Source organism: Saccopteryx bilineata, chromosome 4 (assembly GCF_036850765.1).
Source record: "Saccopteryx bilineata isolate mSacBil1 chromosome 4, mSacBil1_pri_phased_curated, whole genome shotgun sequence".
Classification (NCBI taxonomy): Eukaryota; Metazoa; Chordata; class Mammalia; order Chiroptera; family Emballonuridae; genus Saccopteryx; species Saccopteryx bilineata.
The window spans coordinates 138,179,952-138,202,633 of record NC_089493.1 but is presented as its reverse complement, the minus strand read 5'-3'; the positions used below and the strand labels follow the sequence as shown (position 1 = coordinate 138,202,633).

Sequence of the window (22,682 nt, the reverse complement as noted above, 5' to 3'; positions counted from 1 at the left end):
ATGGCTCTGGATGCAACAGAGCGATGCCCCAAATGGGCAGAGCATCGCCCCCTTGTGGGCATGCCGGGTGGATCCCAGTGGGGAGCATGCGGGAGTCTGTCTGACTGCCTCCCGTTTCCAGCTTCGGAAAAATGAAAAAAAAAAAAAACAAAAAAAAATATATAAAAAAATAAAATAAAAATTCTAATGACATTTTTTAAAGAAATGGAACAAAAAAATCATCAGATTTATATGGAACTATAAAAAACACCAAATAGCCATAGCAATTCTAAAGAAAAAGAACAAAGCTGAGGGCATTACAATAACTGACTTCAAACTATATTATAGAGCCATGACAATCAAAACAGCATGGTATTGGCAGAAAATTAGACAGTCAGACCAATGGAACAGAATAGAAAGTCCAGAAATAAAACAACATATATATGATCAAATAATTTTTGATAAAGGGGCCAAAAACACACAATGGAGAAAAGAAAGCCTCTTCAACAAATGGTGCTGGGAAAACTGGAAAGCCACATGCAAAAAATGAAACTTGACTACAGTTTGTCCCCTTGTACTAAAATTAACTCAAAATGGATCAAAGACCTAAATATAAGACCTGAAACAATAAAGTACATAGAAGAAGACATAGTTTCTAAACTCATGGACCTGGGTTTTAAAGAGCATTTTATGAATTTGACTCCAAAGGCAAGGGAAGTGAAGGCAAAAATAAATGAATGGGACTACATCAAACTAAGAAGTTTTTGCTCAGCAAAAGAAACTGACAACAAAATAAACAGCCAACTAAATGGGAAATGATATTTTCAAACAACAGCTCAGATAAGGGCCTAATATCCAAAATTTACAAAGAACTCATAAAACTCAACAACAAACAAACAAACAATCCAATAAAAAAATGGGAAGAGGACATGAACAGACACTTCTCCCAGGAAGAAATACAAATGGCCAACAGATATATGAAAAGATGCTCAGATTCATTAGTTATTAGAGAAATGCAAATCAAAACTGCAATGAGATACCACCTCACACCTGTTAGATTAGCTATTATTAACAAGACAGGTAATAGCAAATGTTGGAGAGGCTGTGGAGAATAAGGAACCCTCATTCACTGTTGGTGGGAATGTAAAATAGTACAACCGTTATGGAAGAAAGTATGATGGTTCCTTAAAAAACTGAAAATAGAACTACCTTATGACCCAGCAATCCCTCTACTGGGTATATACCCCAAAAACTCAGAAACATTGATATGTAAAGACACATGTAGCCCCATGTTCATTGCAGCATTGTTCACAGTGGCCAAGACATGGAAACAACCAAAAAGCCCTTCAATAGAAGACTGGATAAAGAAGATGTGGCACATATACACTATGGAATACTACTCAGTCATAAGAAATGATGACATCGGATCATTTACAACAAAATGGTGGAATCTTGAAAACATTATACGAAGTGAAATAAGTAAATCAGAAAAACCAAGAACTGTATTATTCCACACGTAGGTGGGACATAAAAATGAGACTAAGAGACATTGATAAGAGTGTGGTGGTTATGGGGGTGGGGGTGGGGGAGGGAGAGCAAAAGGGGAGGGGGAGGGGCACAAAGAAAACTAGATAGAAGGTGACGGTGGACAATCTGACTTTGGGTGATGGGTATGCAACAGAATTGATTGACAAGATAACCTGGACATGTATCTTTGAACATATGTACCCCGGAAAAAAAAAGTAGAAAGCAAAATTCTATAAATTCTGAGATTTGTAAAAATGCAAATATGGTTGGAAGCGTACCAAGAGGAATTAAAAAATGAAAACAAAAAAATATTCTAGTATGATCCTTTGCATATTTATGATGTCTGTGGTAATTTTTCCTCTTTTATTTTAAATTTTTTTATATCAGTCTTTTTCTTTTTTCCTTAGTGACTCTAGCCAGGAGTTTGTCAATTTTATCAATCTTTCAAAGAACCAGCTCTTTGTTGTATCAATTTTTTCTATAGCTTTTTGGTTCTCAATTTTATTTAGTTCTGCTCTAATGTTTACCATTTTCTTTCTCCTGCTGACTTTGGATTGCCTTTGTTCTTCTTTTTCTAGTTCCTTATGATGTGGTTAGGTTGTGTACTTGAGAACTGTCTTATTCATTGATACAAGCCTGTAATTATATAAACTTCCTTCTTATTACTGCGTCTGCTGCATCCTAGACATTTTGATATGTTGTGTTTTCATTCTTATTTTTCTGTATATATCTTCTGATCTCTACTTTTATTTATTCTTTAGCCCAATCATTTTAGAAGTATTTTGTTTAATTTAGACCTTTTTCAGGGGGGGGGGTTATTTTCTTCTTCTTGCAGTTGAATTTTAATATCAAAGCTTTATGGTCAGAAAATATACTTGGTATAATTTGAATCTTTCTGAATTTGTTGATATATCATTGGTATCTTAATAAGGATTACATTAAATTTATAGATTGTTTTGGGTAATATAACAACATTTTTACTATGTTATTTTTTTTAACAGAAACAGAGAGAGTCAGAGAGAGGGATAGATGGGGACAGACAGACAGGAACAGAGAGAGGTGAGAAGCATTAATCATCAGCTTTTTGTTGCGACATCTTAGTTGTTCATTGACTGCCTTCTCATATGTGCCTTGACCATGGGCCTTTAGCAGACTGAGTAACCCCTTGCTCGAGCCAGCGACCTTGGGTCCAAGCTGGTGAGCTTTGCTCAAACCAGATGAGCCTGCACTCAAGCTGGCGACCTCAGGGTCTCGAACCTGGGTCTTCTGTAGCCCAGTCCGATGCTCTATCCACTGCGCCACCGCCTGCTCAGGCTCTATGTTATTTCTTTATATCTATGAGCATGGAAATATATACTTCTATTTATTTGTATCACCTCCCATTTCTTTTTTCAGGATCTTATACATTTTTGAGTAACAAGTTTTTACTTCCCCAGTTAAATTTATTCCCAGGTTTTGTTTTTTTTGGATGCAATTATAAATAGAATTATTTATTTAGTTTCCTTTTCTGATAGTTCATATTGTGTATAAAAACACAACCAAATTTTAATTTCTTCTGGTGGAGTTTTTAAGGTTCACCATATAGAGTATTATGTATTCTCAAATAATGATGATTTTACCTCTTCTCTACTTTGGATGCCTTTCTTTTCTTCTTATCTTATTGCTGTGTCTAGGATTTCCAGTACTATATTGATTAAGTGTGTTGAAACCAGACATCCCAGACATCCCTGTCTTATTCCTGATCTTAATAAAAAGTCATTTAGTTTTGCTTTTTGAGTATGTTAGTTGTGTGTTTGTCATATATGGCCTTTCTTGTGTTGAGGAATATTTTTCTATTCTCACTTTGCTGAGACTTATTATAAATACAAAATACAGCACCTGTATTTTGCCAAATGATTTTCTTATCTAAAGATATGATTATGTGATTTTAAATCTTGATTTGGCTTATGAGTTGTATCACTTTAATGGATTTGCAAATATTGTATCAATGTTGCATTCCAGAAATAAATCCTATTTGATCCTGATATATGCTATTTTTAATGTATTACTACATTTAACCTACTAATATTTCTCTAAAAATTTTGCATCTTTGTTCATCAGAGATATTGGCCTATATCAGGTTTGGCTCACCACCTAGTATAAGCTTGGGAAATTTATCTCCTCTTGAATTTTTTGGAAGAGTTTGAAAAAGATAGGTGTTATTTCTCTTTAAATGATTGTTAAAATTCAACTAAAAGTCATCTGATTTAGGACTTTAGAATTGCTGGAGTTTTTTTATATTACTACTTCAATTTTATTAGTTGTATTTGGCCTGTTCAAATTTTCTTTATTTTTGATTCAGTGTTGGAGAATTGTATGTTTTTAGAAATTTACCCATTTTACCCGACTTGTCCAATTTGTTCTTAATATTTTTTTAGAATCCTTTTTTTTCCCCTGTGGTGTCAATTGGTCCTGTTCATCTTTCATTTCTGATTTTATTTATATGGGGTTTCTCTCTCTCTCTCTCTCTCTCTCTCTCTCTCTCTTTCTCGATGAGTCTAGATGAGGTTTATAAATCTTGTTTATCTTTTTTTAAAAAAAAACAGCTCATTGGTTTCATTTTCTTTGTTGTTGTTTGGTTTTTTCAGTCTCTATTTTATTTATTTCTACTCTACTCTTTATTTCCTTCCTTTGCTCCTTTTGGGCTTTGCTTTTCTTTCACTAGTTCCTTTAGATCTAAGGTTAGGTTATTTGAATTTTTTTTTTTTGAGGCAGGCATGTATTGTCATGAATTTTCCTCCTAGAATTGCATTTGCTATTTCTGATAGATTTGGTGTTGTGTGTTCAGTTTCATTAGTCTAAAGGTAATTTTTCACTTCCTCTTTAATCTCATAGAACCCATTTATTATTTTGTGACATTTTATTTAGGCTCATGTGTTTATGTGTTTTTTAGTTTTTTCTTTTTATTGATTTTAGTTTTATACTATTGTGGTCAGAAAAGATGTAAGATATCATTTCAATCTTATATTGATATTGTTTGTGCTGTAACAATTGGTCTATCCTAGAAAATGTTTTATGTGCACTTGAAAAGTGTATATTCTGTTGTTTTGGGGTGCAATGTTCTGAAAATATTAAATCTATCTGCTCTATTGTGTTGTTTAAGGCTGCTGTTACTTTACTGATTTTTTGTCTGAAAGACACATTTATTAATATCAACATATGTTAAATTTTTCTATTACGATTGTATTACTGTCAGTCTCTCTTTTTATAATCATTAAGATTTCTTTTATATATTTAGGTGCTCCTGTATTAGATTCATAAATGCTTATAAGGCTTATATCCTTTTGTGTAATTGATTCCTTTATCATTATATAATGTACTTCTTTGTCTTTTATTATAGACTTTGTTTTAAAGTCTATTTTATCTGAGATAATTATTGCTACATCAGCTTTTTCCTTCTTTCTATTTGCATGAAATATCTTTTCCCATTCCTTTACTTTTTTTTATTAATTTTAATGGGGTGACATTGACAAATCAGGTTACATATGCTCAGAGAAAACATCTCTATGTTATTTTGACATTTGATTATACTGCATTCTCATCACCCAAAGTCTAATTGTCTTCCAGCACCTTCTAACTGGTTTTCTTTGTGCCCCTCCACTCCTCGAACACCCTCGCTCTCCACCTCCCCTATAACCCCCACACACTTATACATGCCTCCGAGTGTCATTTTTATGTCCCACATATGGATGGAATCATATAGTTCTTAGTTTTTTCTGATTTACTTATTTTGTTCAGTATAATGTTATCAAGGTTCATCCATGTTGTTGTAAATAATCCAATGTCATCATTTCTTATGGCTGAATAGTATTCCATAGTATAAATGTACCAAAGCTTTTTAATCCACTCATCCATGGACGGACACTTGGGCTGTTTCCAGATCTTCGCTATTATGAACAATGCTGCCATAATCATGGGGCTGCATTTCTTCTTTTTAAACAGTACTATGGTATTCTTGGGGTATAATCCTAAAAGTGGTATAGCTGGGTCAAAAGGCAGTTCGACTTTTAATTTCTTGAGGAATCTCCATACTGTTTTCCACAGTGGCTGCACCAGTCTGCATTCCCACCAGCAGTGCAGGAGGGTTCCCTTTTCTCCACATCCTCACCAGCACTTATTCTGTGTTGTTTTGTTCATGAGAGCCATTCTGACTGGTAGAGGTGATATCTGATTGTGATTTTAGTATGTGCTGCTGAAGCGAGCACTGATTGTGATTTTAATTTGCATTTCGCTAATGATTAGTGATGTTGAGCATTTTTTCATTTGCCTATTGGCCATCTGTATGTCCTCTTTGGAGAAATGTCTATTCATTTCTTTTTCCCATTTTTGGATTGGATTGTTTGTCTTCCTGGTATTGAGTTTTACAAGTTCTTTATAAATTTTGGTTATTAACCCCTTATCAGATGTATTGTCAAATATATTCTCCCATTGTGTAGTTTGTCGTTTTATTCTGTTCTTATTGTCTTTAGCTATGCAGAAGCTTTTTAGTTTGATGTAGTCCCATTTGTTTATCCTGTCTTTTATTTCATTTGCCCATGGAGATAAATAGGCAAGTATATTGCTGCAAGAGATGTTAGAGAGCTTACTGCCTATGCTTTCTTCTAAGATGCTTATGGTTTTATGGCTTACGTTTAAGTCTTTTATCCATTTTGAGTTTATTTTTGTGAATGGTGTAAGTTGGTGGTCTAGTTTCATTTTTTTGGAGGTAGCTGTCCAATTTTTCCAAAACCATTTGTTGAAGAGGCTGTTTTTACTCCAATGTATGCTTTTACCTCCTTTGTCAAATATCAGTTGTCCATAGAGCTGTGGGTTTATTTCTGGGTTCTCAGTTTTGTTCCATTGATCTATATTCCTGTTCTTTTGCCAGTACCAGGCTGTTTTGAGTACAACTCAAACTACCAGGCCTCGTAGTATAACTTGATATTCGGACATGTGATACTCCCACTTTATTTTTCCTTTTCAAGATTGCTGATGCTATTCGTGTCCTCTTTTGGTTCCATATAAATTTTTGAAATATGTGCTCTATATCTTTGAAATAAGTCATTGGTATTTTAATTGGTATTGCATTGAATTTATAATTTGCTTTGGGTAATATAGACATTCTAATGATGTTTATTCTTCCTAACCATGAGCATGGTATATGCCTCCACTTGTTTGTATCTTCCCTGATTCCTTTTATCAATGTTTTATAATTTTCTGATTATAGGTCTTTAATCTCCCGGGTTAAATTTATTCCTAGGTACTTTATTTTTTTGGTTGTAATGGTAAAGGGGATTGCTTCCTTAATTTCTCTTTCTGACAGTACATTGTTAGTATATAAAAATGTCTCTGATTTCTGAGTATTAATTTTATAATCTGCCACCTTGCTGAATTCATTTATCAGGTCTAGTACTTTTTTGACTGAGACTTTAGGGTTTTCTATATACAATATCATATCATCTGCAAATAATGATAGTTTTACTTCTTCTTTTACAATTTGGATGCCTTTTATTTCTTCTTCTTGTCTGATTACTGTGGCTAGGACTTCCAGAACTATGTTGAATAAGAGTGGTGAAAGGGGGCCCCTCTGTCTTGTTCCTGATCTTAAGGGGATTGCTTTTAATTTTAGCCCATTGAGTATGATTTTGGCTGTGGGTTTGTCATGGACAGCCTTTATCATGTTGAGGTATGTTCCCTGTATTCCCACTTTGCTGAGAGTTTTGATCATGAATGGGTGTTGGATTTTATCAAATGCTTTTTCTGCATCTATTGAAATTATCATGTGGTTTTTCTCCTACCTTTTGTTTATGTGATGAATCACATTGATTGATTTGCAAATATTGTACCAGCCTCGCCTCCCCAGAATAAATCCCACTTGATCATGGTGTATGATTTTTTTATATATTGCTGGAACCGGTTTACTAATATTTTGTTGAGGATTTTAGCATCTATATTCATCAGGGATATTGCCCTATAATTATCTTTCTTTGTATTGTCTTTGCCTGGTTTTGGAATCAGATTTATGCTCGCCTCATAAAAAGGAGCTTGGAAGTCTTCCTTCCTCTTGAATTTTTTGAAATAGCTTGAGAAGGATAGCAGTTAGTTCTTCTTTGAATATTTGCTGCGTCCCATAAATTTTGAATTGATGTATACTCATTATCATTCGTTTCTAGGAATTTTTTTATTTCTTCTTTGATCTCATTGTTAACCCATTCATTATTTAATAACATGCTATTTAGTTTCCAAGTGTTTGAGTATTTTTCAGTTTTTCTGTTGTGGTTCATTTCTAGTTTAATGTCATTGTGATCAGAGAATGTGCTCGATATGATTTCAATCTTCTTAAATTTGTTGAAACTGCTTTTGTGCCCTAAACTGTGGTCTATCCTAGAGAATGTACCATGAGCACTTGAAAAGACTGTATATTCTGCTGCTTTAGGGTGAAAGGTTCTGAAGATATCTATTAAATTGAGTTGATCTAGTGTGTCCTTTAAGTCTGCTGTTTCTTTGTTAATTTTCTTTCTTGAGGATCTATCTAGTGATGTTAGTGGGGTATTGAAATTCCCTATTATAGTATTGCTGTCGATCTCACCCTTTAAATCCATCAAAGTCTGCTTTATATATTTAGGTGCTCCTATATTAGGTGAGTAGATATTTATAATGGTTATATCTTCCTGTTGGATTGCTCTCTTTATCATTATGTAGTGACCTTTTTTATCTCTTACTATAGTCTTTGTTTTAAAGTCCATTTTTTCTGATATAAATATTACTACCCCAGCTTTTTTTTCATTTCCATTTGGGTGAAATATTGTTTTTCATCCTTTTACCTTCAGTCTATGTGCATCTTTTGTTTTAAGGTGTGTGTCTTGTAGACAGCATATGTATTGGTCCTGTTTTCTTATCCATGCAGCTACCCTATGTCTTTTGATCAGATCTTTTAATCCATTTACATTTAAGGTTATTATTAATATGTAATTGTTTGTTGCCATTTTATTCTTTAAAACTTTATTTCTCTTTTGCTATATTCTTTTTCACCTTTGATCTGTTTACAACAGGCCCCTTAGCATTACTTGCAGCCTTGGTTTGGTTGTAGTGAATTCCTTGAGTTGTTTTTTTTGTTTGTTTGTTTTGTTTTTTTGTCTGGAAAGCTTTCTATTTCTCCTTCAATTTTAAACGATGGCCTTTCTGGATAAAGTAGTTTTGGTTGTAGGCTCTTCTTCTGTATTACTTTGAATATTTCTTGCCATTCCCTTCTGGCCTCAAGTGTTTCTGTTGAGAAGTCGAAAATCATCCTTATTGGTGCTCCTTTGTAGCTTATAGTTTTTTTTTTTTTCTCTTGCAGCTTTTAATATTTTTTCTTTATTGCTTAGCTTTGGTATTTTAATTATGATGTGTCTTGGTGTAGATTTGTTTGGGTTTCTTTTTAGTGGAGTTCTCTGTGATTCTTGAACTTGTGAGATGTTTTCCTGCCTTAATTGAGGGAAGTTTTCAGCTATGATATGTTTGAACAAAGTCTCTATCCCTTGTTATTTCTCTTCTTCAGAAACCCCTATGATGTGGATGTTATTTCTCTTCATGTTGTCACAGAGCTCTCTTAGAGTTTCCTCAGACTTTTTGAGTCTCTTTTCTTTTTTCTGCTCTGCTTCCATGCCTTCGTTTATCTTGTCCTCTAACTCGCTGATTTGATTCTCAGCTTCATCCATCCTGCTCTTAATTTCTTCAATTGTGTTCTTCATTTCTGATATTGTATTTGTCATTTCTGACTGATTCTTTATTATTTCAGTGTCCTTTTTTATATTTGCTATCTCTTTATTTAGTTAGGTGTTCCTAATTACCATCTATTGTTGTTCTAATATCTTTGAGCATCCTACCAATCATTATTTTAAACTCTGCATCTGGTAATTTGGTTATATCTGACTCATTCAGGTCCTTTTCTGGGGATTTCTCTTGATTCATTTGTGTTGCATTTCTCTGCCTTCTCATACTGTCTGTGTAAAAGAAGGTTTTGGCCACTGGAGACCACTGGGTATGGCTAGGTGTGTTCTGTCTACAGGCTCGTCACTCCCTCTGCTGCTGCTGCCTAGGGTGTTAGGGTATGGGCATTGCCAGTACCTGCCCACTGGAGTGGCTTTTGCTAGGTCTCTGCCTCTCCTTCACGGGTGTTGCTGTGATCACATGCTTGGGTGTACAACCCTTGGCCTTGGCCTGCACCCTGCCCCTGTGGGTGGCGTTATGCTCGGCCTTGAGGGCAGGGGTAAGCACCTTTGCTCAGCTGCAGATCTCCACCTGATTCCAAGCTTTCGCCCTGCCCTTGCCTGAGAAGCTCATTTGTGGGAAGTCTGTAAGCCTTGGCTCCACAGGCTGGGTGGGACTGTGTGCCCACACTCAGTAGCGGGACTCCATCTGTTCTGGGCTTTTGGCTCCACCCCTGTGGGAGGAGCTGGCTTCCAAGTCAGGCCACAAGCCTAGGTTCTGCAGGCCAGGCAAGGCTGCACTTCTGTGCCCTTGTTCAAGGGTGGGTCTCCACCCTTTCCCCCACAGGCTGGATTACAGATGGCCCGCAGCTGGGCTTGACCACTTTTGCACACCCCCTCCTCCCCAGCCATGGAAGACTGAGCTCACACCTGGGCCTCAGTGGTGGCCAACTGGCTTCTGCCCTTGCCAACAGAACTGCGCTTCCATGTCCCACCGCCGTCCGCCCTCGGGGGAGCCTTCAGTAATGTGGGTGGGGGCACTGCAGCTCAGACCCAAGACTCACTACTGTAGTCCCGAAAGCTTCCTGCTTCTAAGCTACTCTGCTCTGAGTGCCGTGGGAGAGCTTGTTTGGCTGGTGTCCTGCTTTCTTTTGCTGGTATTGCTGTTTCCAGGGGAAATATTCACTTCAGATTGGGGGAGTGACTCGTCCCAGAGGTTAGGGTGGCTGTCTCTCAAAATATTTCTCCCTGTGCCTCCTAGATTACACTCTCTTCCTGCTACTCCAGTCCTCTCCTCTCCCTGTGCCCCGGAACCCTGGGTGAGTGGTTGTGAGAGAGATGTTCTGTGCACTCCCTTTAAGAAGAATCCTGGGTCTGAGAAATCAGTCTCTTTCTCACAAACAGTATCCTGACTTATTTCCAGCTAAATATTGTCCATACGCCTCTTCTAGGCTCTGGGGCTGCAGACTGGGGCTTTGTTCCTGGGACTCAGGACCCTCTCCTCTCTGCTAACCTCACTTCCCACCACGCGAGTCTCTCCCAGCTGCTGTTTGCTCTGGGGAGCTGGGCAGCTCTCTCCACATTTCTGCTTTTCCTACTAGTCTCTGTGTGGCTTCTTCGGTGTTCTTTGGTTGAAGAGTCCTCTTAGTTTAGTCCAAAGTTGGTTTTTCCAGATGATGGTTCTTAAAATTAGTTTGTAATCCACTGTGGTTCTGGGAGGTGGAAGTTGGTACATTCACCTACTCCATCACCATCTTGTCTTCCCCCATCCTTTTGTTTTTATTTTATTTTATTTTATTTTACTTGTATTTTTCCAAAGCTAGAAGTGGAGAAGCATTCAAACAGACTCCTGTACGTGTCCGACTGGGATCCACCTGGCATGCCCTCCAGGGAGCAATGCTTTGCCCATCTGGGGTGTTGCTCCATTGCAGCCAGACCCATTCTAGCTCCTGAGGTAGAGGCCATAGAGCCATCCTCAGTGCCCGGGCCAACTTTCCTCTAATGAAGCCTTGGCTGCGGAAGGGGAAATGAGAGATAGAGAGGAAGGAGAGGGGGAAGAGTGGAGAAGCAGATGGGTACTTCTTCTATGTGCCCTGGCTGGGAATCAAACCTGGGACTTCCATATGCCAAGCAAATGCTCTACCGCTGAGCCAACCAGCCAGGGACCATCCCTTTACTTTTAGTCTGCATGTATCATTTGTTCTGAGGTGAGTCTTTTGTAGACAGCATATCTCTCGGTCTTGTTTTCTTATCCATTTAGCTAACTTATGGCTTTTTGGGGGGTATTTTTCTAAAGTGAGATGTAGGGAGGCAGAGAGATGGATTCCCACATATGCCTGACTGGGATCCACCCAGCATACTCACCAGGTGGCAATGCTCTGCCCATCTGGGGCATTGCTTCATTGCAACCAGAGCTACTCTAGTGCCTAAGGTGGCGGCCATGGGCCTCTAACATTTGGTGTTCCTCAGCACTTGGGCCAACTTTGCTCCAATGGAGTCTTGGCTGTTGGAGGGGAAGAGAGAGATAGAGAAAAGGGAGAGGGGGAAAGTGGAGAAGCAGATGGGAACCTCTCCTGTGTGCCCTGGCCAGGAATCAAACCCAGGACTTCCACACACCTAGCCAATGCTCTACCACTGAGCCAGCTGGCCAGGGCCAGCTAACTTATGTCTTTTGATAGAAGCATTTAATTTATTTACATATAAAGTGATTAATTATAGGTATGTGTTTATTCTATATAATTATGTTTCTTTGTTGTTTATTTTTACTTCTTCTTAAAGAAGATCTTTTAATATTTTGTGTAATACTTCTTTGGTGGTAATGAACTCTTTCAGCTTTTTTCTCTCTGAAAAACTATTTGTCTTTTACTATGAAGTGATAACCTTGCTGGGTGATGAAGTCTCAGTTGTTAGACCTGGCTTTCCCTCACTTTGAAACACTTGAAATGTTCCTCTTGAGAAGTATGCTGACAGGCTTATGAAACTCCCTTGTAGGTAACTAATGGTCTTTCTCTTGCTGAATTTAAGGTTCTCTGTTTGTTTTTAACCTTTGCTATTTTAATTATGATATGTCTTGTTTTGGACTTCTTTGACTTTATCTTGTTTAGGATTCTCTGCACTTGGGCATGTGTGTTTTTTCCTTTCACCAGATTAGTGAAGTGTTCAGTTATTATTTTTTCAAATAAATTATTAATTCCTTGCATTTTTTCTTTTACAGGTACCACTATGGTGTGAATGTTGTTGTGCTTCTTATTGTTTTAGAGGTTCCTTAAACTATTATAATTTTTGAAGTTTTTTTCTCCTATTGGTGCTTTCTGCTACCTTATCTTCCAAATTGCTGATTTGATTCTCTGTTTCATCTAGCTTTCTGTTGATTCCTTCTAGTGTATTCTTCATTTCAGATACTATATTCTTCATTTATGACTGGTTTTATTTATAGGTTTTATGTCCATTCAATGCTGTCTATCTTTTTGTCCAGGTTGTCACTGAGATCATTCATTCTTTTTCTGAGTTTTTTTAGCATCTTATAATTATTGATTTAATCTCTGTATCTTAGTTGTTTATTGATTGCTTTCTCATATGTGCCTTACTGGGGGGGGGGGGTAGGAGGCTCCAGCCAAGCCAATAATCCTTTGCTCAAGCCAGAAACCTTGAGCTTCAAGCCAATGACCTTTGGGCTTAAGATAGTGACCCCAAGCTCAAGCTGGTGAGCCTACACTCAAGCCAGAAACCTGGGTCCTCAGCATCCCTGCTGACAATCTATTCACTTTGCCACTGCCTGGTCAGATTGTTATATTTTTAACTATACTACTCTCAAATGCCATCAAAGAGAAAGAAAACAGATATCATGGCTACACAAGAAAAAGATGTAGTTCAGAAAGGATATTTAAAAAGCTCTACAAAGCAATCTTAATCACATGGAAACCTTAGTTCAACAATAAAGAATTCAAAATTAAAGTTCTGAAAATACTCAATGAGATGCAATAAAATGCTGATAGGCCATAAATAAATAAATAATAAACAAAATGAGTACTTCACTAAGGAGATTGAAACTTTACAAAGAACCAAACCAATATGAAGAACTCAATACATGAATTTAAAAAAGAGGTAGCAAGCTTAGCTTGTAGAAAAGGTCAGATAGAGGAGAGAAACAGTGACATTGAAGACAGGCAACTAGAGATGACACATATAGAAGAATAGAGAGAGACTCACAAATTTAAAAAAAATAAGAGAGCTCTATAAGAATTCTCTGACTCCATCAGAAAAAGCAATATAAGTATAATGAATATCAGAAGAAGAGAGGGAGAAGGGAATGGACAGCCTATTCAAACAAATAATTGATGAGAAATTTTCTAGCCTATGGCAAGAGCTAGATTCTCAAATCCAAGAAACAAACAGAATGCCAAGTTACCTGAAACCAAAGAGACTTTCTCCAAGGCACACTGTAATAAAATTGCCAAAAATCAGTGACAAAGAAAGAACCCTCAAGGCAACTGAGGAAAAGAAGAACATAAATATAAAAGAAGGCCCATTAGATTATCATCAGAGTTTTCAGCAGAAACTCTGCAAGTCAGAAAAGTGGACATAAACATTTAAGTACTGAAAGAGAGGAATTACCACCCAAGAAATGACTTGACTTTGGGTGATGGGCACACATACAATCAACAGTTCAAATACTATCAAAATATTTACCTGAAACCTATGTACTCTTATTGATCATTATCATGCCATTAAATTTAATTTCTAAATAAAATATTTTTAAAAGAACTTAAAGAAACCAACACCCCAAAAAAATGGGTTAAATACCTGAATAGGCACTTCTCCCAAGAAGACACACAAATAGTCAACAGATATAAGAAAAGATGCTCATCTTCCTTAGCTATTAGAGAAATGAAAATCAAAACTACAATGAGATACTGCCTCACATCTGTTAGATGGCTGTTATCAACAAGACGGGTAATAACAAGTGTCCGAGAGGCTATGGAGAAAAAGGAACTCTCATTTACTGCTTTTGGGAATATAAACTGGTACAACCACTATGAAAAATAGTATGAGGTTTCTCAAAAAATTAAAGATAGAGTTACCATATAACCCAGCAACCCCTCTTCTAAGTATCTACCCTAAAAAGTTTCAAAACATTTATATGAAATGATACATGTACCCCCCAGGTTCATTCACTGCAGCATTACTCACAGTGGCCAAGACATAACAAGCAAAGTATTCCTCAATCAATGATTAGATAAAGAAGATGTGGTTTATATAAACAATGGGCTACTACTCAGCCATAAGAAAAGACAAAATACTCCCATTTGCAACAGTTTAGATGGACCTTGAGAGTATTATGCTAAGGGAAATAAGTCAGGAAGAAAAAGTTGAGAACCATAAGATTTCACTCAAGTGTGGGATATAAAACATAAAGCAACAAATGAACCAGCAAGAAAAACTAACAAATAAAAACTCATAGGCACAGACAACAGTAAGGTGATTACCAGAGGGAAAGATGACTAGGGGTGGTAAAGAGTAAAGGGAGTCAAATATATGATGACAAAAGATGATTTGACTGTGAATGGTAGGCACACAATGCAATATATAGAGCATGTACTGTAGAAATGTACACTTGAAATCTATATAATCTTATTAACCAATGTTACCCTAATACATTTAATAAAATAAAATTAATAGCTAGCATTTAAAGAGTGCAGTTTTTCAGAAGAGGAAACAGAGAATAGGTAGTTAAGACCTTGCATAAGGTCACACACTAGGCACACACTCAGCCAGGTCCCTAGACCAATAGATTTAACCTCTCTACTGTTCAACTTCTCAAAATGGACATAAAGGAAAAGGCCTGGTCTGGCATCAAGCAAGTATGGATTGTTATCCTTTGATATACAACTTGTCCATGGTTTATTATTGAACTTCAGTTTTTTAATTTATAAAATGAAGAAAGCTATAATCATAAAATAAGGTTGTTGTAAGGATCAATGAGATAACATAAATAATATGCATTAGCCCAATAGGCATTCATAAAAAAAAGTTATTTCAAATCTGTTTCCAATTTTTCACTTAAAACTTATTTCAATGACTATACTTTTGGAATATTGTAAAGGGTGGTGATAACAAACATCCTTCTGTATTTTCATTAAATATGATGCTGAGATAAACATTCTTTACTACATTAAGGAATCATACTTTTATTGCTAGTTTACTACAAACATTTTTTTCTTCAGGAATTAATGGTAGATATTATCAAGTAACTTTTCAGCTTCTAACAAAAAAAACATATTTGATCCATGGTGATGCAGTGTGGATAGAGCATCGTTCACCTAGAATGCTGAAAACCCAAGTTTGGAATCCTGAGGTCACTGGCTTAAACGCAGGCTCATTTGGCTTGAGCCTAGGCTCACCAGTTTGAGCACAGGGTCACCAGCTTCAGTGTGAGATCATTGACATGATTCTATGGTCACTGGCTTAAGAAAAAGGTCTCTGCCTTGAGTAAGGGGTCACTGGGTAAGCTGGAGACCCCTGTCAAGGCACATAATGAGAACATCAATGAACAACTAAAGTGCCACAACCAGGAGCTACTTCTCATCTTTCTTTCTTCCTACCTGTCTCTCTCTTGCATGTACTCTCTCTCTCTCTCTCTTTCTAATTTAAAAAAAAAAAGGTACCATAGTTTTTACTCCATAAGATGCACTTTTTTTCCCCAAAAAGTGGAGGGGAAAATGCCTGTGCATCTTATGGAACGAATGTTCATTTTTTTTTTTTAGCTGCTTCAGGGCGCTGCACTGGTAATCATGTAGAATGAGCGCCAGCGGGAGTGTAATCATATCCACTGTGGCAGTATGTGGAACCCCAGCATCTGCTGAATGATCTCCTGGTTCCAGTTTCCACCATTGCATGCAGTACAGGAGGGAAGTCAAGTGATGTTGTGTGGGTGCATTCATCTGGCATCATCCAGGGCAGACATGAGAGGTGTGCTTCAGTGGCAGAAGACTGCGTGGCAACTGCTGGAGCTCTGTGTGAAGTACTGAGGTCACTTGTTGCCAGTCTAATAGCATTTCATTGGCTGGCTGGCTGGCAGATTGGGGAAGGTCCAAGGGTGCGAGACACATGCAGTGAGCTGGAAAGCCAGTGCCAGCACAGGCAAAGCAGCAGCAAACAGAGCAGGCTATGCTGCTTATCTCCATCAGTTTATTCCAGCTGTAATCCAGGTAGTTTACCTATGTAGTGACATTAGAGTAAAAAATAACTGGACTTTACCTAGTGCAGCAGCACAAGGTTATTTTGAATTAAAGAAGAACAACAACCTGCTTGGCCAGTCCTGGAGTCTAAAAGACTCTAGGGCCAGCAGATTTACTATCCCCTAGATCGCCCATTAACATTCACCTTTTCCAGGGGTTTCACGCTGCATCTTCACAGCTAAATAGTGCTCCCAAGCCAGCTATTCAGATAGACTGGATGCCTGAGCATGCCACAGACCGCAGTGGTACCGGGTGTGCAGCAGTTCCCTCCAAATACCGGAGCTCAGTCTGATACAGGGCCTTATACCATGCATAATATGATTGGACTAGAGCCCACACATGTGCCATGGGAACATGGGAAAGGTATGTTTTATGAGCAATCCAGGGGGTTTCATATGGCAGGGTATCCCAAATGGGGATGCCCCAAGGAAATAAACCAAAACCCCATAATTTGGCCCACTTTAAGTCGCCCCCTTGTGGCATTGGTCCTCCATACTACCAGGAACTGCTGATACTTACCATACCTCTTCTAGAAGCATTCTATAGCTGCCACAGAGCAGCCCATCAGGCTTGCGTGGTGCACAGTAATGTGCACAGCTGTACAGCGAGCATGGTAAACTGTTTGCGGGCATATAGGGCACAAATAGCAAAGTGGTATCAGCGGCCTCGTTTCCAGTGGTACAGAGGGCCAATTGTACACAGGGGCATCCCAATTTGGGATGCCTCCTGCTGTGGATTGATGAGAAGTCCAGTCATTTTTTTACTGGATTTCATCTTTAAAGCAAACCAACACCAATTTGTAAAAAAATGGGTTTTAGTACCCATGCTCTAGGCTCAGGGGGGTATCATAATTGCAAGGAATCGCCCTCCTCAAAGGCTAGTTTCACTTACCTGCACCACCTCCCCCAGCAAGACTGCACCTGCACACCTGCAATTGGCCTGACTGCCAAACTCCAATTACACAGATGCCAGTTTTTTAGGGCGGGCAAAGTGCAAATAAGCCTAGTACACAAGTGCCAACACCCATTTTCCTATAAAGCATAATTCTGGGACACAGTCCTCATGCATGTACCATAAATACAAAAAATTATGCTTGTAGATGAAAAAATATGATGGAACTATAGACTGCGCTACCCACACCCACTGCTGTGTTTCAAGTTCCCTCTGCAGCCGCTGATCCTGACCTTGCCAGATTGGCGCTACAACTTTCCAACACCTCTCCAGCCATTGAAGCAAAACCCTCACCCAACCGCCCTTCATAGCTTCTGACATTAACCCCCTCACCTAACCCCCAGCCACTGACCAGACCCCTCATATAGCGCCCCGCCCCAGTCTGTATATGGTGCTCTATATATTAATGTTTTGGTCAGGGGATAGAATTCAGTGGTGCTCTGTATATTATTGTTTGGGTCTGGGAACAGAATCTGCCGATACCCCCCTAAGGGTCCATTCACACGACCATATCCTTGCAAATCCGAAAAAAAAAAAAACACTGATGAGGTTCGTGATGCGTCCATTTTTTTTCAAGACCCGTTGACTGGAAACAAAATACAGTCATGTGAATGGGGCCTAAGAAAGTGTCCTTCAATAACATGTCTCCTATAAGGGTATAACCCCCATAACAGTGCATCAGCAGCTAATCTATCTGCATAACTGCATCATTAGTAGATTCACTCCATAACAGTGTGTTATTACTGTATTTTCTTGCAGAAAAATACCACAGTCTTTTGCTACCTACACAAATGTCAAAGCAGTAAAGGCTAGCGTATAAAATTTCTTTTAAACTGCAGGTAGTAAAATATGCTAAGAAACATGGAAACAGAGTAGTGGAGAGACATTTTGGGCCACCTCCTACTGAAAAAATGATAAGGAAGTGGATAAAACAGGAGGATCAGCTGCAAAAAGCAGATAAAAGTGTGCATACTCTTTGTGGGCATGCTGCAAAGTGGCCAGAGTTAGACATGGACATGAAAGAATGAGTCATATGTCACAGGAATAATGGTTTCTCAGTCTCAATAAAAATGATAATGTATGAAGCCAAACACATAGCTGTAGAGAAAGGCATTCAGGATTTTACTGGATCACCATCACCGTGCTACAGACTTAAGAAGCAATGTGGCTTTGCCATATGTATCAAAACTAGAATTGCACAAAAAATGCCAAAAGAATATGAGTCAAAGATTCTATCTTTTCACAAATTTTAATTGATGCTAGGAAGAAAAATTATTTTTTAATTTAACAGATTGGGAATATGGATGAAGTCCCGCTAACCTTTGATGTGTCATCTAACAAGACTGTTGATCTGAAGGGTACCAAAACCATAACCATGAAAACATCAGGACATGAGAAAACCCATTACACGGTTGTGTTGTCCTGCTGTGCAGATGGCATGGAACTGCCACCGATGTTAATATTCAAAAGGAAAAACATGCCAAAAGAAGTGATCCCATGAGGAGTTGTTGTGCACATTCATGAGAAAGAATGGATGGACGAAAATGGAATGAGAGTGTGGATTGAAAAAGTTTGGTCCAAATGTCCTAGAAGGCTTCTGAAAAAATCTGACCTATTAGTGCTTGACCAGTTTAGAGTACATATTAGCAAAACCACCAAAAATAACTTTAAAGAAGTGAAGACTCATCTAGCTGTAATTCCTGAGCGTCTTACCAGCCAGTTGCAACCTCTCGACGTTTCCATCAACAAACCATTTAAAGTCTTTATGTGAGAAGAATGGAAAAAATGGATGATTCCTTGTAATCATGATCCGACACCAGCTGGATGAATGAAGAGACCCATGATCACTCACTAGTTTGTGAATGGGTGAAAACACCATGGCAGTCATTGAAGAATGAAACCATGGTACAGTCATTCAAAACATGTGGCATTAGCAATGCCTTAGATGGCACTGAAGATGGTATCATATGAAAATAGCGAAGAAAGTAATACCATTGATTGTGAGCAGCTGAGCTTCTTAAATTCTGACACTAGTGATGATAAGTTCCTGGGGTTCCCGGACAACTAGAAGAGTATTTGACCATTAAAGTCTCTTCTCATTTGTTAATAACAATGCTAATGGCTGTTAATACTGCTGTTGAGTTTACATTGTTGAAATATTATTGTGGTATATTTTATTAAATATTTTATCACACCATTTGGTTCAGAATATTTTTTTCTTATTTTCCTCCTTAAAACCCTAGATGCGTCTTATGGTCAGGTGCATCTTATGGAGCAAAAAATACGGTAATATGATTTTTGGGTTTTAAGCTTAATCATAGGATGTCTAATGTTAAACTGTCTTTCATTTCTTACAGTCAAGCATCCTTAATTATTCTGCATTGTTTGGAAATTAACTGGTAGAAATCTTATTTTATTTATAATATTATCATCAACGAATGAGATGTCTTTAATTTTCTTTCTTTTGTTCTTTTCCAAATTGCATTTTGTGGTTATGTTAGCTCATAATGACTAAGTTTTCTACCCTTTTTTAATTTTTGAAACTATTTAATAGCAGAGGGGTTTTCTGTCTACTGAAAGTTTGAAATAATATCTTTTTAAATATACATGTGGAATATTTATATGGAATACACACACACATCAAAGTCTAGCCTCCATTTTAAATAACAGTTCTTTTTCCTCAAAGTTTTCTAGTTTACACTATCATTGTTTATGAAAGTTTTCTACTTGTTGATTAGATGTGAATGTGTTATATTTCCTTAGAAAATTTACAATTTATTGAGAAATTTAATTTTTTAACATTGAGCTGAAAATAGTATTTTTATGTAATATTTAAATCCTCCTTCATATCTGAGGATACTTACTGTCTGCCAATATTACCATTTGTCTTTTCTAGGGCTTCTAGAGCCACTTGTAAGAGAGAATATTAGTTGGCCAGGCACCTCTGTGTTGATATTTTCTCTCTTTCCACTTTGGGTGTTCTCAGTCATCACTTGGATGGCCACAACCCCATTATAATGTTAGAAGCATCAATTGTAATGCTTTAGAGTCCAATCTAAAATGAGTAACCCTGTATTGGTGTGAACTGTGCCTTTATACCCAGGTTGTGGTTACCAAATTAGGGACCATCAGATTTTGGGGTGCACCTTGGCCTCAATGATTCTAAGATACTCAATTATTCTATGAGCTTCCCCATTTACACCTTTGTTAAGGTTCTATTCATCTCTAGTCTCTGCAAACTCAATAATGTTTGCATGTTATTTCATGCAGAAAGAATCAACTACTTCAAACATGACAATTTGAAGTATTATTTATAAATTATGCTTATTCTATAATTATGCTTATTTTATAAGACCAGATAATTTATTTATTATAACCATTTTTATAGCAGCTATAGAATAGGAAATATTTTGAGTCTAAAAAGAGCCTAGTGAAAAGTAGTAAAGATAACTCCAACTGGGAGGATCTGAGAAAAGTCACAACCTAATCTATATATAGGTAAAAACCTAGTTATATAAGAAGAAACCAGGGAGACCTCAATTATGGAGAGAGTTGCCAGAGATGAGCAAATCTGGCATGATAGGAAAACCAGTATATTAGACCAGGCAGACAGAATCAAGCCCCAGTAACCTTTGCATTTAGTTAAGCAAAAATTCAAGGAAGCTATTGAAGTCAACAAGGATTTAAATCACTACAGGCTATCTGAAAGTAACCAGGTCTACATGACCAGTTCTTTTCAACAAAAAACTTGTTCTTTTTATGTGACAATGCAGGCTTAACTTACTGCTTACCACAATGTGATTATATGCAATTCTTCCCACTGACTTTGAGCTCAATTGCCATATGTATTAAACTTACATTAACCTTCAGGTGGTTTCTCTGGAATGCTTTAATAGGTATGGGTGTATAGTCCAGAAACTTTCTATGTTCTTAGTGTCATCAGGTCTTCCTCAGGGTCCATGTGAGATGTTTATCCAGAATTCCCCTTCAGTGCTTTACTGCTGTTGGCTTTTTATACTCTCCTGTTTGAGAACAGAATCCCATCAAAATGACTCTATTCTGGTACTTGGGAGAGAGAAGAGTTTCTTTAGTACATACCAAGTACATAGACATTGTTTACAATAAAGAATAAGGAGAAAGAGCCTGACCAGGTGGTGGTTCAGTGGATAGAGCATCAAACCTGCAATGCTGAGGACCCAGGTTCCAAACCCTGAGATTGCTGGCTTGATCATGGCATCATAGATATGACCCACTAGCTTTAGTCCAAGGCCATTGTCTTGATCAAAGGGTCACTTGCTCTGCTGGAGCCCTCCCTTCACCACCCCAGTCAAGGCACATATGAGAAAGCAATCAATGAACAACTAAGGAACCACAACAAAGAATTGATACTTATCTCTCTCCCTTTCTGTCTGTCTGTCCATCTGTCTATCTGTCTCTCTCACTAAAAAAAAAAAAAAGAATAAGCAAGAGAATGGGTGTCTCCCTTGTATCACCTACTGACAGATTTCTTAGGTGGCTTAAGATGACTACTATAGAGAAACATCAAATAAAAATACAAATTAACATATTTAATCATGTAAATTTCTACCTGCCCTTAAATCTCTATCTTGTTTTTGTTCCAGGTTCAGGTTTAGTGGACGAATCCTAGGCCTGGCTCTGATACATCAGTACCTTCTTGATGCTTTCTTCACAAGGCCCTTCTATAAGGCACTCCTGAGATTGTAAGTGCATTGCCAACCAGAGTCCATCAGACCCCACCTGCAGAACAACAGGTTCTGGCCTCCTTAGTACCTCTGATACTTTTGTTCTTATTTTGCCTAACCATTCCTATTAGGTTTGTGGTGGTTTACTTTTATTTTTTTATTAATTTTTAATTTATTGTGTTTACATGGATACAAGTGTCCCACTGATTATAACTCCTTCACCACCCACCCCTGAGTCCCTTTTTATACCCCCTTTGCCACCCTCCCCCTAACTTTCTCCCACCTTCCCACTAGGACCTACTATCCTGTTATCTATATCTCTGTGTTATGTATATATAGTTTCACTAATCCCTTTACCTTCTCTGATCCTATCCCCTCATCCCCCTTCCCTCCGACTACTGTCCCTCTGGTCCCTGTGACCCTGCCTCTGTCTCTATTGCATTCCTCAGTTCATTTTCTTCATTAGATTCCACATATATGTGAGATCATATGTTATTTGTCTTTCTCTGCCTGGCTTATATCACTTAGCATAATATTCTCCAGATCCATTCATGCTGTCACAAAAAATAAAATTT

The 22,682-nt window shown here is 37.7% G+C and overlaps 1 protein-coding gene across 2 annotated transcripts in view; it reads left to right on the top strand.

Annotated features, from left to right (window-relative positions):
- Nucleotides 1–22,682, top strand: part of HECW1 (HECT, C2 and WW domain containing E3 ubiquitin protein ligase 1) — a 592,171-nt gene that overhangs the window by 527,162 nt on the left and 42,327 nt on the right. For both annotated transcript variants that reach the window (XM_066272070.1, XM_066272071.1), the window contains one exon: nt 22,027–22,125. In XM_066272070.1, the coding sequence (XP_066128167.1) occupies nt 22,027–22,125 (99 nt within the window). The remainder of the gene's footprint in view (nt 1–22,026; nt 22,126–22,682) is intronic.